The sequence below is a fragment of the Dermacentor albipictus genome, chromosome 6 (assembly GCF_038994185.2).
Source record: "Dermacentor albipictus isolate Rhodes 1998 colony chromosome 6, USDA_Dalb.pri_finalv2, whole genome shotgun sequence".
Taxonomy (NCBI): domain Eukaryota; kingdom Metazoa; phylum Arthropoda; class Arachnida; order Ixodida; family Ixodidae; genus Dermacentor; species Dermacentor albipictus.
In genome coordinates this window covers 61,077,866-61,093,510 of record NC_091826.1, presented here as the reverse complement: position 1 = coordinate 61,093,510, position 15,645 = coordinate 61,077,866, and the positions used below count along the sequence as shown (strand labels likewise).

The 15,645-nt window shown below is 45.7% G+C and overlaps 1 protein-coding gene and 1 long non-coding RNA gene across 5 annotated transcripts in view; one reads left to right on the top strand and one right to left on the bottom strand.

The window, feature by feature from the left end:
• Positions 1-322: 322 nt before the first annotated feature.
• Positions 323-15,645, bottom strand: part of LOC139061112 (glycine receptor subunit alpha-3-like) — a 90,285-nt gene continuing 74,962 nt past the window's right edge. For both annotated transcript variants that reach the window (XM_070540658.1, XM_070540659.1), the window contains 7 exons: positions 14,007-14,113; positions 11,486-11,553; positions 10,565-10,791; positions 10,029-10,111; positions 6,048-6,182; positions 3,667-4,043; positions 323-2,152 (listed from right to left, as the gene is read on the bottom strand). In XM_070540658.1, coding sequence (XP_070396759.1) covers positions 1,970-2,152; positions 3,667-4,043; positions 6,048-6,182; positions 10,029-10,111; positions 10,565-10,791; positions 11,486-11,553; positions 14,007-14,113 — 1,180 coding nt within the window. In that variant the 3' untranslated portion in view covers positions 323-1,969. The remainder of the gene's footprint in view (positions 2,153-3,666; positions 4,044-6,047; positions 6,183-10,028; positions 10,112-10,564; positions 10,792-11,485; positions 11,554-14,006; positions 14,114-15,645) is intronic.
• The window catches only part of LOC139061113 (uncharacterized), a 705,274-nt gene continuing 700,316 nt past the window's right edge, over positions 10,688-15,645 (top strand). For 2 of the 3 annotated variants that reach the window (XR_011515177.1, XR_011515179.1), the window contains exon 1: positions 10,701-10,827. This is a non-coding gene — a long non-coding RNA (uncharacterized lncRNA). Of the gene's footprint in view, positions 10,828-15,645 lie in introns of all 3 variants that reach the window. The other variant, XR_011515178.1, reaches the window with a different exon arrangement.

The window sequence follows — 15,645 nt, the reverse complement described above, 5'->3', positions numbered from 1 at the left end:
TCGTAGATCATAGCGCCTCGCTTCGCGTGCCGTAAAGAGGTGCTTATTGCACTAAACCTAAAATACTCAAAATTATTTAGTTTTTTGTCGCCTAATTTGTCTATTAGGATGGCTTGAACGAGGGTAGGCTAATCTGCAACACAAATTTCACTTATAATGATACAGGTATTAACTAGGGAACAGGTCTTGAGATTGGATAGAGTAATTACCCTATTCCGACCATGAGCAAAACGAGAACAAGGTGAAAGCAGGATCCAACGTTTCGGCAAGTTGACTTGTCTTCTTCAAGGCGACTTGGCTTCTTCAAGAAGACAAGTCCACTTGTCGAAACGTTGGATCCTGCTTTCACCTTGTTCTCGTTTCGCTCATCATCTTGAATTTCCATCTCTCGTATTCCCCATGTTTTCTCTTATTCCAACCAGTATTTCGCATGGCGTAATTGTGTCGTTTCTGCTCTCTGTAGTGTAAAATATGCCGCCTATGTATGTTTTTTCGTCCAGTTTGCCTTAGAATAAATGTACAGAAATATCCTCTTATTGCTCGTATATCGATGGCGGACAAATGTTCATTGTATTGGCAACAACCAACGCGCTTGGCGAGTAGCCCTCTAAATAATCATCATCAAAATATTAATTCGTACCGCGTCAAAGAGTGCAATAAAAGGGTCGATTTCTCGTTTTCTCGGTACGGTTACTCCACCGCCGAAGCACTCGAGCTGAGCTTAGTGAAGTCACACAGTAGCTGAAACGAGACAACTTGACTGCTGCGATAGTAGGAGAACGACAAGAGAAACTAGTTTTCTATTAGTGCCTGACGGAGTTTAACGTCCTCCCGTAAGGTAAATGTCAGTTTTAAGAGGTAAATGTGAAGTGCTCATCTCCTCGCCAGAAAACAAGACAACGTTTCCCTCACACATGCCACGTTGTCCATTGTCCTCGTATACACCAACTGTGATTAACCACTCGGCGCTGAGCGCGTCACAACCCGTTGCTATGTACATTAACACACAAGCACAACACTTTCGTTTCAAGAGGCCTCGTCCCTTCAGGCATTCGTGCATCGCTTTCATTCTGGCTTGCACATTCCCGCGCAAGGGGGCCGCAACACGATCGTCCGCGCTCAATTTGCTATTCGTAATCGTTGTCTTTCTGCCGTGGTCGAAATTCGCTGGTGCTGGACGCTATCGGCCCGCGTACGCGCAGCACATCACTCGGCACACTTCAAATAAATCTAAGCTACGCGCACACGGAATAAGGGCTTCTTAATGTTCTCCTTTGACGATATGCCGACAGTGCGTGAATAATGTTGCTTACAGGTTGAGAGCGACCGTCTGATGCTCAAGGAGATCTGTGTTGCTCTCACTTTTTCTCTGAGGTAACAGTCGGCGTTGCGCGCCTTGCTGCCGCAGCAATTGCCCTGCGCCCACGCGCATAAAGTACACAGACTGCACCACTGGGCTTTGATGAGACGGATGTAGAGCAATGTTCTGCACAGATCACAGATGAAGGGATGCTGCCCGTCATTTTCACACCGGTCCTTCCCGGAGAAAGTCTGTGAACTCACTTGAGTCGACCGCGAAAACATGCTTGTCCTTGTTGAAGTCGGCTACGTCCTTGAGACTTGTGGGTTATGTGCTATGACTGGTATGGTGTTAAGCAGGATCTATGCCTTGATGGTGTCGATCCACGATCAATCTCGCTGGCACCTTTATGGAGGTTGCTTGTTTGGAAAGTGCCGCCGACACGCAGAGTGGTGTCGGAGCTGCCACCGGAATCTGGCGGCGTCCTAGGACTCTGACTAAACGCAGGCGACCACACGGCAACGCCACCGCTCGGCATTATGTCCCGCAGGCAGAAGGAAGTGAATGTCCTCGATGTCCTTGATGTCCTTTGCTGCGTCGCGCGCAAGCTGCGCTTCACGCTGAAGGGGATCTTGTATGACGGGCAGTTCTTCCACACGAGGCAGTACCTCAGGGGTAGTCGAGGTAGACGGACCAGTAGACGGTGTTAAGAACGACAAATGACAGGGGGAAGATTACCCTTGAGATCTTGTCCACAAGCAAGGCGCGGTCTCGTCGACGAGGCAGCCCCGTAGAAGAGGGCGCCGTCTCGATCTTCTGAGTGGGCGCGCCGTTTGACAGCCGCCTTGATTCCTGAAAAAAAAGAAAGAAAGGAAAACAACAGACAGAGATACGGGTTAACAAACAGATGAGGGTAGACATACTTCGTGAAATATACGAACTCTCAAATGATTTCGAACTAAACCGACATGTATGTGTGTGCGTGCGTGCGCATTTGCCCAATGGTGGGACAGAAATAGCAGTGCAATGAATTCGGTTTTGCAAGGGCGGACAGTGTGTTATTCTATCACAAACTTTTTGCTCCGTGGAAGTAAAACCATCTTGGACGTACATTTTTTTTCTAAACGTGCTCTTCTTTTACTTAATCATTCGCGGCATGTTGTACAGCTACTTTTTCTTTTTGTGAACACACATAACAAACAATACATGTTGAAGCTTACGATTCGAGAGATGCGCCAGCCCCTGGTGGACGGCGATGCCAAGACCTCTGTTTTTTTTCAAACCTTATTTTTAACCAATCTTCAAATCTAACTACACAGATATTTCCGCAATTTACACCTGTAATGCACACCCATGAATAATAATTCAATATTTCGATTATAATGTTGCTATTATTAATGTCATCCCTGCCATCATCATTTAATCATATGAAGTACTATTTATCAATGAACATTTTAGAACCTGGGAACATTTTATAAAGTATTGCTCACCAGCCACAGATGAACTAATTGAGCGAAAACCTCAGAAATTAGCGACGACCGCGCTTTACTATGCGCAAAAGGCCAGCTTGGAGTGAATTACAAGAAGGGCTCGTGAAATTACGCGGACACGTCCGGCATTGAGTACCGGTGAACCTCGTGAAAGTGATCGTAGCTCCGTCAATGATGGTAGACTGGCTAGATAGCGTCAGCGCCTATTTGGCTAGAACGCCTACTACCACGAGGACGCGCCAAATCACGGAGAGCTTGGCGGAAGCGCTGCACTTCAAGATCTGATTCTGCATATTGAGAATCAGAAATAATCAGAATAAGAATGGGCTCGGGTGTGTTTGGCAGGCATTCTCAGATAATGAACAGCTCGTTGCGATTATCCCTCAAGATAAAAGTGTGTGACAGCTGTGTCTTACCAGTACTCACGTACGGGGCAGAAATCTGGAGGCTTACGAAAAGGGTTCTGCTTAAATTGAGGATGAGGCAATGAGCTATGGAAATACAAATGATGGGTGTAACGTGAAGGGATAAGAAAAGAGCGGATTGGGTGAGGGAGCAAACGCGAGGTAATGACATCTTAGTTGAAATCAAGAAAAAGAAATGGGCATGGGCAGGACATGTAATGAGGAGCGAAGATAACCGATAGTCATTAAGAGTTACGGACTGGATTCCAAGGGAAACGAAGCGTAGCAGGGGGCGACAGAAAGCTAGGTGGGCCGATGAGAATAAGAAATTTGCAGGGACGACATGGCCACAATTAGTACATGACCGGGGTAGCTGGAGAGGTATGGGAGAGGCATTTGCCCTGCAGTGGGCGTAACCAGGCTGATGATAATGATGACAATGATGATGATGATGATGACGATGATGACTCACCGTGACCTTAGCAGCCAGGTTGACGGGCCTGGCTTTTCGGTACACGAGACTCTCGTCCGTCTCGCCCATGAGGATGTTGACGAGCGCGTACTCCATGAGCGAGGCGAACACGAACACGGTGCAGGAGGACATGAAGATGTCGATGGCCTTGATGTAGGACACCGGGGGCAGTGACTTCTGCGACTGCGCGTGCTGCGTGGACAGGGTGAGCAGGCTGGTCACGCAGAGCGTCACCCTGGCCGGCACAGCCTCGGGCTTGATCCAGAAGGATATCCAGGACATGATGACGATCAGGCAGGTCGGGATGTACGTGTGGAACATGTAGTAACCGAGGCGTCGCTTGAGCGTGAAGGTCACTTGGATGCAGGTGAAGTTACCTGCACGACAGCAGAGGGGGAGGCAATTTTGAAACAACAAGTCAACCGTTTCCATTCAACTCGAAGTTTACACTCATCTCTACAACGCACAGGAACCTTGAGCTTGAGGGATGGCGAAGGCACATACTGTGTAAAGCCTCGGTATTGCAATTTCATGCCACGATAAATCCACTGTCATCCACATGTCATCTTTCGTATTTCGCGACAAATCCTTGTCCGCTGCGAACTTGTACCTTATATGCACAACCGTCACTATTGCTTATTAACCGTCAAACAATATTTTGTGCCTCTCAGTAAAGCGAGGCTTCGACTATGATGGTGTAACAGCACAACGAAAGATGCGACGGAAAAATAAAAAGAAACGTTTATAAAAATCCAGTATGATTTCTCTTTCACTATGTGTTTCTCTTTGTCTGCTGTGCTATTTAGAGCCACGAACAGTATCTGCCTTGCTCAGCTGAGTATAATGCCTATCCGCCGTCGTGGTTTAGCGGCTATGGTGTTGTGCTGCTACGCACGAGGTGGCGTGGTCGAATCCCGGCCGCGGCGGCCGCATTTAGATAGGGGCGAGATGCAAAAACGCCCGTACATTGGGGGCAGGTTAAAGTTATTCGGGAGTCCCCCACTATGGCGCACCTCATAATCAAATCGTGGTTTTGGCACATAAAACTCTAGAATTCAATTAAATTTAGTATCCTGCCGTGGGAGATCTGTGTCCGGGTCGCGTTAAACCTTGCCGGACGTACAATGAAGTTGTATCCATCCATCTTGCTTAAATTTTAGCTTTTGTTTATTTTACACTAAAAAGACAACCACTATCATTGCTTGTGAAACGACAGAAAAATATGTTGCGCCATACTATTGGGCAGGTTTTCAAAACCACTAAGCTGAAGGAAGAAAAAAAATAGCACGTAATTTTTTTCTTGACCCGTTCTTTGTATGTCACGCCATCACTAACAGTATTCAACTTCTGCAGCTTAGAATCCTACTACACTGAGACGTATTCTTTTTTCAATAACACTTTCTTTTTCCCATATTGTAACTGTTTCATTTGATATCCTTTAGTGTGCTTGTGTCACGTCTTTGTGACTTGTAACCTAATCAGGAGCAGAAGTGGTGCAGCACTTGCATATAACGCATGATTAAAATTCACAACGTGCGATATCAAAGGCAAACGCGAGAAACGCAAAACAAGCGCTTATTATCAACTGAAAATTTACCTCAGTAAAGCGTTTAATATGCACATTTTCCTACGAACGTTCGTGCAAGGCAACGAAGCGGACAGAACAACTGCGAGCGGTTAGATTAGTTACCACAGAATGAATATAAGAGCAGGAAATATGTTAGGAACCATATTTTAAAACGTGTACTCTCAGAAGATTGCTGATTTAACTCACGTCTAAAACGTCTACTCTTCAAATGCAAGATCATAGTGTTGAGATCAGACAAATAATGGTTCCTTTTTTGGTGACTTATGCAGCAAGTAGGCATGGGCATAGCGGCTGCTTCGGGCACATAAACTTTAAAAAAATAAGGATAATTTCTGTTGCTGTCAAACTAAAGAGGAATACATTTCAGCGAGCACAAGGTGGTCAGAATTATTACGCAGTCTTCAACCGTGGCTTCTCTCATCGCAGATGTTGTCTGAAATAGCGGTCGTCCACAACAAATATCTTTTTTACAGCTTTGGGGGCGTGTTAGTATCCGACATGAGCGCACACGTATGCGTGCAGAGTGTTTCGCTCTACGCTCAAGATAGGGCGGCACGCCACAAACCTCCTCAACAAAACTCATATTTAATGACGTATGTCTTGTCTGTGCATATCTGTGACTCTGTGCTGTATCTATTTTTATGGGATCTCAGTGTATTATATCATAATCACCTCGCACATCCATATCTCAGCCAGCATCAAGCGTGCCTGTCAATCAATCACGCTAACAACTCCGGCATATCATTAAAAATTGTATTTCTCTGTTTTCTTTTTTGCTTTCGAACTGACGCACCTGTGGAATAGACGGTTGTGCAGTCGCTGAGTGCCGTCTCCACGAGGTTGTGTTGAGGCAGCTCGATGGCTTCATCTACAACCAGGGGCACGTTGTCGTCCCAGATGAACACGAGGTCATCCGTTGTGTACGACACTGCGTCCGTTAAAGCAGCAATATTAGACGTTTCTTTAGCGCTGTTGGAAAGCACATATGCTTGCCTCTACGCAAAAGCAGTGCATTCTACATAGAGGAAAGAGAAAAGCAGAAGGCAGGAAGGTTAACCAGAATAACGTCTACATAACCTTACCCAGAACCCAGAATAACCCTACCCCGAGAGAATGGCAAAGGGGAAAACAAAGATGACTGGGAGTGAGAGGAGGGAAGAAACGAAGAAAATTAGCGGTGAGTTCGCTGACGTGTGTGGTCTAATAGAAATTGCGTTAATAGTCTAATAAAAAAGTGGGCCCCTCGGTTAACTCCCTTTCTTCTCCTTTATTACATAACGAGGGTCTCGAATCCGGCAACATTGATACCTTCAGGTAGCATGTGTGGGTTAATTTAACGGTCGCCTTCTACCAAAAAGATGACGTTCTCGTGACACCTGCGGCAGAAAGGACGTTTCACGTCCGCCGCCAAGGTCTGTGAGTGGTGGCGCTGGCTAACACTCCCCGGGTTCTGCAAGGAAACATAAAAATATCCAAGAAAGTGGACGGGGAAACGGCGTCGCGGTAGCTCAATTGGTAGAGAATCGCACGCGAAATGCGAAGGTTGCGGGATCGTTCCCCACCTGCGGCAAGTTGTGTTTTTCATCCACTTTCATTTCCATTAATTTACCGCTTCTTTATTTCATTTATTAAACACAAGTAAATTCCCCTATGTTGTCCTTGGGGTCAGTGTTTGCTGGCTTCTTGATGATATTACTAGTAGAAATCGGGCCCCTCGGTTAACCCCCTCCCTTTCTTCACGGTTATTAATAGTCAGAGACTTTCACACAAGCCCGTCATCCTCAAGTGCATTCTACAGATAACCAATAATTTATACCTGAATGAATAGGTTGGGCCGTGTAACGGCGCGCTGGACGTTTCGGTGCTAACGCATGGCTACAGAATAAAAAAGTTAACAGTAACTTTAGCGTACGCTAAAGAGGATGAAGCGGAACGCCTGCGCGCTCACGAGACATTCATTCAGAACGTTGACATTCTCATTCGAATGCGTTGTTACTTCCTATTAATTGATTTTTTTCTATACTTGTTTTTTCTCCTTGACTCGATCTCTTTTTCGAGTGGTCTACACATCGCCACTTGTTCTGCGTGGTTAATGGGACATTAGAACGGTCTGTGAAGACTGTTAAGACATATACGCAGGTTCACTGAAGGAAGTTTCTTTTTATTTTACCACTTTCATCGACGAGGGCCGCTGCATGGTGTTGTATATATGGTGCCTTCTTTCTTGTAGCGCAGGGACACGGGAAGGCGAATTAGGCAAACACGCAGCGCCAACGTTTTGACAGCAGATTTATTTCCAGTTCTCACAGGCGTACTTATGCTCCTAAAACGTTATAAGACAGGCTTACATTGCTCGGCAAAGAACAGAGCTGGGAAAGAAAAAAAAAACATGCTGATACTTTTGTGGCCACACTCATTATTCATAAGGGTGTCAGTTCAACGCGAACAGAGATAATCGAGGTACTTTTATTATTTATCAAGAAATACTGGCGCACGCGCTTGAATTTTGATGTCATACTACCGGACTGTCAGCTTCTGGGCAAATGGAGAGGAAGCCTCCAGCTGGCGCGAAATTCAGACTGGGGTATTCCTTCACCTTAAATTACAGAATGCCATGTTCCCCACTCGCTACAGGCCCCACTGCCCGTGGTGCGGAGGCATACCAACACTACAACGCATTACTTGCGATTGTGAATCACACACGTTTGATAAAACACACCACACAATGGAGCAATGGGAGGCACAGCTAACCAGCTCAGACCTGGCGGGACAACAGTCCTTCATCAGACAGGTCAAGCGGGCGGCCGAGGCCAGCAGGGCCTTGGACTAAGGAGTCTCCGACCACTGCACGTAAGTCGTTTGTCAATAAAAGTTTCTCTCTCTGGACCAATGAGCCAGCTAACGTTTTCGCCTAAAAAAAAAGCATGACGTTAGAGAAGTACTCAGAATTGTCTACCAATACAAAAGCATTCTTTGCCTTGGATGCTACTTCGCTTTAGCTTACTTGTGTTACTAGCTTATGCATGTCTGCCCATCGCTTTTTACGGAGCCAAAGAGTATACTTACGCATTAGCAGACAATTTTCTGAATTTCTGTCGCATCTCCTTGTTGCTTGTCGTGCCTATCCTGCTTAGACCATATCACAGCGTTCCAAGCGCAATTCCATTCCATACGATCACAGGCATTATAATCTTCTTTTGCTGCGTACTGTACGTTTGTTTTATTGTTTTATTATCAATCAGATTACCTGCATTTCTTCTCTGGAGGCTAGGATTGTGCCTCATTTCATATTATTTTTGTATCATAATGTAGTTCTTTATTGCATCAAATGACTATGTGAAGGCAACGTGACCAGTTTTTTTATCGATTCTAAAGACAGCAATAATCTACAGTTGCACTAGTGTAACGATTAAATGCCCAGCTTTGACCAGTCACCCGCTTATTTACCATTCACAAGCCGTTACGGACCGACATGGGTTCTCCGTAGTACTCGCCAATCAATGCTGACATCGGGCTAAAGAAAAAAAAAGCTAGCGTTCACTTAACACGCCACAATTGTTGACGAAACTAATGACTTCAGCATGCGAACAAGGTTACCGAAAGAAGAAAAAAATATAGTCAGAAGCTTGAAATTACTTTGAGGTTTGATTTCTAGAACCTAAAACTCAAACGCGGCCGGGAAAAGCTCTTGTTTTGTTCCTTGGGTTATATGCAAGTCTTAGTGGTAGATGGCGCGGAAATATGAAGTAAGGAAACTTAATTCCTTCGACTTCCTGCGCTGGCATAGAGTGCTTATGATTTCATAAACTGCTAAACGAACGAATATTTGTGTCCTAAGTGAGGCCATGCCCGTATGTTCACTAACATTACATATTAAACAAAAGATTTCTTATTTTCGTCATGTCTGGCGGAGTTTAAGTCATATGGAAGAGTGTAATTTTTCTCCTGTTCCTTATATAGCGCCTATTTTGTCTCCCCTAGAAAACATTAAGAAGCGCGGAAAGACACCCCTATTATGTTGCCATTGATAAAGCTGACTGGAAACGACATATACTACTGAAGTTTTATTAAATTGCTATTACGGATTGCTATACAAACACTTCGCCTGAGCAGGTAGGATGCGGCTAGCTGTTGCCGTGAAGAGCGCACCCATATTTCTCACACGACACACCTTCTTGTGTTCTAGCGGAAGACCGTCATGTTTCACGAAAGCAGTGGCACGCTAAAGGCATAGCTAGTCTTGCATCTTATTTAAACATAGTGGGAACTCATTCTTATCGCGCAAAGTGATAAGAATGTTTTTGATGGCAACGTTTTTGATGGCGGCGATTGGCACAGCCCAAATATGTGAAGACCGTGGTTACGGCGTACAAACGACACGCTCAATTATCCTTGCTTCTACCCAATTTAATCAGAGCGCATATGGCTTACTTTTTCCAGCGATCAGCTGCATAAAAGAATTGCCGTAGAAAAGCCAGAGTGCGGGAAGTTAATCTGCTTAAAAAGTAGGGGGTTTCTTCGCCGAGTGTAGCATCAATACGAATTGCGTTATATATACACAAGAAAAGTCCGTATTGGCCAAATTAAAGCACGTATTCGATAGTTACCCTGTTGTTCGCGAACAGGTACAATGTTTTGGAAATGTAAGGGAGCAAAATACCTGGCCTGGAAATGCGCACATACATGAACGCAAACGCGTACGCACGCGTGTGCAATAAACCACCCGCAGAGGGGAATAAAACACAGTGTGAAGAGCGCGTTAGAGTCCACTCACAGCTTTCGATCTTCATCGTGCAGACTTGCGTGTCGTGTGGGTACGTTTCGAACTTCATCGCACAGGATAGGAGTAGAGTAAGCCTGCACGAAAGAGAACCCCTTACTGAACATACTATTAAATCTTCTACGTACTAAGCAATCAGCGTGCGAATGTGCGTTCTTTTTACTTTGTTGTCAACACAGTTGAAGGACACGACCGTTTACACGTCGTTTCAATGAACGTTACGCATGAGCATTGCAGCCTCGCAAAGGAAACGAAACATGGCCAGTAGTCTGAATCCTACAACCGACGGCACAGTGTGAACATAGTTGCGTCCGATGCGTTCCAGCATCACTTGTACTGCGGGAAATGAGCATGCGTTATTTGGCGCCAGTTTGGACGGGCTACGTTGTCGCTTCCAGTAGGCGTCGACAAGAGGGTTAGAGGGCGCGAACACGTGACAGTAGTATAACAATAAACATCGTGCACTTGGTTTATTTGAAAGTCGGTACGGTAAAGCTATTCGACGCACGCCGAGGGCTGATTGCACTCACTTCACCATGTAGAGTATGCTGCCGTCCGAGTAGAGCCATATGTAGTGATTCGGAATGGTCATCTCTTGGAACGTTACGCGCTTCGCGTTCTTGAAGAACGAGTCGGGTCGCCACATCTGGTGCAGCCAATTGACGGGCAGGAGGCGGTACTTGGACGTCATGTTGCGCGGCAGCCTCAGCCGGTGGTCGTACCAGGACTGTGACATGAAGATGTCCGCCACGTAGGTCTGTGCGAGAGGCCGCAGGAAACGCAGGACGGTGAGGTAAGACAAGCGAGCACGAATATTGTATTTTACGTTGGCGTTGCTATAGTGACAGGTACCCGTGTGGCGATGGAAGCCACGTATCAAGTGGGCCAGACCGAACCGAGGTAGACGTTGGAAACTTTAAGCCTTTTCACCATGATATTGAAAGCACGAAGCTTACATTGATGCTAAAATCGACTCAACACACTGCTAAAATTGAATAAGGCACAGACTTGAAACGCACCTACGCCTCTTTGCGAATTAAACCGACTGTACGTTGCTAAATTCTCAGTCCACATTTCTGTCCTTCATTATTTCGAGTAAATAACGTTTATTAGGATTAGTCGAATGATATTTCGGTTAAATATTCATTAGGGGAAGTGATACTTACGATACATCCCGCGTTTATAGTTTGACAATTCGTGCACTTAAACGCCCTTTAATCGAAGGCAGACGCAGGCGCATTAGGTTCATAGGAGTTGGATAGAACAGAATGCTGGCACTGTGGGCGCGTGATTTTGATTTAAAGACTACATTCAGAGTTAACATCCGTAGTATCTGGGCGCTCAGCGCATGCATGAACTTAGTTTGCTGCATTTTTGTCAATGAACTAAAAATTTACATTGCAGAATAATAGGGTATCGTAAATGACAAACAATAGAAAGAGACGACTCACCATTGAACCTTCGTCGATGGAATCTAGGCTGAGGACGGTAACGTGGAACTTGACAGATGTTGCCCTTCCTGGAAAGATAAATATATTTAGGCCCGTAATGAGAACATTCACGTAGGCTAGGATTCAAATGACCACAGGTGTATCACTACCATACGCATTCCCAGGAAAACAATTCTGCAAGATGATCGTGTAGATAAAGCGTTAAGGGGCGTTTGTGCACGTTATACTTGAAAGATTCGACTTTCCTTGCTGTTTATTTCGTCAGTTTGTTCCGTGGGGAGGCTTCAGTTATTACGGCGTTTTGGTGTGCAAGGCGAAGGCCGAGCCGAGATGGCTGGTGGCTTCGTGCGCACTGTGTTCCCGTACTGTCGGTGGTCACGTAATCTCACGTTATCGAGACGCGGTGGAGGGTGAGGCAACAGGAAGCGGTCGCTTTGCGCCGCTCGCGCTCGTATGACATCGAGTGTGCGCGGTCATTGAGTGAGATTTGTTCATATTCACCTGTGCACACGTGACGCTATTAATGTTAATTTATTTAGTAAAGGAACATATACTACAATTTCTGAAACTGTTTAAGCTATGTACCTTCCTTCATGTAGTTGTTTAATTTGTTTGCAGGCTATATTCTTCCCGACAGTTTATAACGTTATTTCTTGTGGGTGATTTACCCGTTATCGGCTTACACCAAAGCAATAATATGTGCTGTATGAAAACACGCAGAGCTTCATTTCGCATGTACAACGAGTGCTGCATAGTAGTCCCGTGCAGACATTGTGACTCAGTTGTTTCCTCGGTCGCTATATTAGAATGCGTGTGCGCTTGAACGGTAAATGAAGCGAATGAAAAGCATTTTGAAACTCTCGAACGCATCCAGAATATGGACACAAATTCCCAAGCCATTGTCTACTGATATGAGTTCAGCTCGAGGGTATTTCTAGAAGTAGGTTTTCATGCTCGTTCAAATATAGGTTATTGTTGGCGTTATTCATCGTCTGGACGTTAATATACAAGATGTGCCAGGTAAATTTACCAAAGAGGTATTAATATGCCGAAGCACTCAACATGGACGCGACCAAATGAATAGTGTTACCTAGTGTGTGGACCAAGTCCTACGTTTTTTTCTGTTTCACTTAATTGACAGTTACTCAAGAATAATAACCAACTTCAACAGTTAATAGAAATTTAGCGCAGTACTTCCAATGAGAAAGTATAAAACACCTAATTCAACTGCTTTAGGGTTTCTTCAGGTTTCGTAATAATCTTTTCGGCCTCCTAAACGAAGCCCGATAAATCTAAAAAAAAGAACAAAGAAACACGTGACATGCACCCTTGTGCGCAGCAATTTAAATGCTCGCAGATGTTCCACGTATCAACGAACAGCGCATTTATTCAACTGCTTAAAACTTGCAGGGCAGTGACACAGGCGATGCCCGCTCAATTTAGGCCAGTGATGCGCTTCCTTTCGCCAGCTTAGGAGCCGCAGTTCTCGACAGTGGTCAGCCCAGACACCTGCTTCCTACCTCTGTCACTTTTCAAGCGGTCGCACACGAGGCTAAAATGTGCTCACAAAAATTTTGCTTCTGGTTTTGAAAACATTTCAGACTGGATGCATCTGCTGTCTTTTTCAACGCGTGCGATGTTGTTAGTACTGTCAACGTTCGTATTACCATTGCGAAAGCATTGTGTGTCCCGTGGGGCACAAAAGCCGGCGTAGCAGGCAACGAGTGGTACCAAGAGTCATCGTCATCAGTGACGTCATCACAGTTTTGTATGGCATAAGTAGTAACACGGAATTAAAGTTAGAACAAGTTAGACTAAGGGGCGTCAAGGTGAAGAAAAGTGAACGAAGGCAAACTAAAGTGAATTAAAGCTGGTACAAATTAGGGCAAAGTGGATTAAGGTGCATTGAAGTAGTTAAGGTGGACTAAGGGTGCTACAAATTAGAGAAAGGCGGATTAAGGTTAGTAGAGATAAAAAGAAGTTGCATTTAGGCGGATTAAAGCAGAGTGGGGAACGACACGTGACAATGTTTGACGTTACGTATCATGGACGTAAACAATTAATTTGAAAATTCTTAATGCTTGTCATTCAAATCTTGTCATTCAAATTAAGGATGCTTAAGTCACCGTAGATTTTTACGAGCGTGTATTGCATGTACTGCGAATGAGTCCGGGAGAGAGAGAGAGACAGTCAACTTTTATTGATGCCATCAATCACGAAGACGGACGCAGCATCCCTCCGCCTAGCTGAAGGCCAAGATCCCTTAGGTCTCAGCGGCTGATTCGGCTAGCTCGACGGCCCAGATCTGGTCTCAGTGGTCTGAGCTGAGCAGCAGCGTATCCCGCAGCTGCCGGTTTCGAATTTTGCGGCCATCGAAAGGGGCCGCCTTCGAGCATGTATGGGTTGGGCAGATCTGCTGCACATTCTATGGGAAAGAGTCCGTGAACTAACTTTCCTCTCAGCCGAGAGAATTCCCCTCTTCCTGGACAGTTGCGCTTGTTTTTTCTAGACATTAGCTTACCATGTTCCTTTGGGGGAGCAAGGTTGTCGTAATCCTGGGGGTTTTCCGGCAGTATAGAGGAGATATCCAGGTTTTCGTCGCCCCTCATGTTGTCCCAGTTCATGTCGCTGAAATGGAACATAAACAACAATTGAGACATTTTTTTCTTCCTCGAAGCGCTGGAATACTCGGGGAAGTAACACGTAAACGACAGACCCAATAAACTAGGTACAGCGATACTCTGTGATTGCTGCGGACTTCCGGAATTTCTCACCGCGCCCCACGACTAATACTATGCAGACATACTGTGCACCGGCGGTGGTTTTACAGACATATGCACTTCTGCCTAGAGCGCTTTAAAAGACTATTACTGGCGGAGAGGACTTACGGAGTCGCCATCTGTCGTGAGCGCCTCGCTTGCGTTGTATGAGGGATAACGCACCGCGCTCCTCATAGATTTGGCTGTCTGCGCTCAAGAAAAACACCACGCGCAAGCCTCTCTCGGCATTTATGCAAGTACTCTCGAAACGATAGAAGTTGTTCGCTGTCAAAATAATAGCCTTGGGCAAAAAGAAAGAACATAATGGCTTACAGACGCCATCTGTTTACCGAATGCGTAGAGTGAACGCCCACTGCGCGTGGTGGCCGCGATGGAGTCCCTGGAAATGTTTTTGCGTGAAAGCATGGCGATCGCTGTGGACGAACTGTGTGCGGTATGTTATTATAGTAGGCTGTCTGTATAAGCAAATGGAGCATAATATTGAAGCCTCAATGCAGCGACCGCACGCGTTCGCAGCGAACGACTGCGCGTCTGCATGCATGTCCGCGCCCAATGTTTGCCTTTCTCTACAAGCGCGTTTTTGCACGGTGCCGTGAACATTAGGCCGCCTCATATGAGAATTTGAGAGCGCACAAGCAACCATTGTTGCGTGGACGCTACCAGAGCCGTTCAAAAATAATTTTGTTATTACTAGGGACTTCGACGCTTACGGCGATTTGTGATATGCCGTTGCGAAGATTCAATCTTTCTTGTTTCTTCTAAATTTATTGAACGTTTCAATATCATTATGTCTGAAGTTGCATTGCACTGTATGTCTATCGCTCTTCTCAGTGAGAAATTTCCCGTTACTTATTCCTAATCAAGTGTATTCATTGTTTGGTACGTGCTAACACAAGCATGAGCATATGCCATGCCTTCTTTTAACGCGCTCCTTACCATTCCCTTTCTATTCCAGTGACCTTGTCAGCATCTAGCATGAAAAAGATCATAGACCAAAGCCTCATGGCATTAGCCGGGGAGCGCGCACGGGCCAGCGTCTCAGCGCGCATCTTCTGCTACTCACTGAACAGATGTGAACATCGCAGCCCCGACGCCATAGCAGAAATCTTCCTCGCGAAAGTGCCTGCTACATACTCAACTTGTAGCCTATAGCTGCTTGCCAGTTCTAAGTTCCGCGATCCAAGCTTCAGGCAAGTTTGTGTCCCGTGGGTACGTGTGAAAGCTGACGCCGGCACCATCGGGTACGTCCGGCACTGCGGTACCGAGCAATGGCATACCATGTAGGATGCCCTCGAAGGCAGCCACTACCTATTATAGTGCTTTCAAGTGTTATCAAGCAGACACCCACAAGGGGAAAACTTTCCCACTTGATCAGAAGCA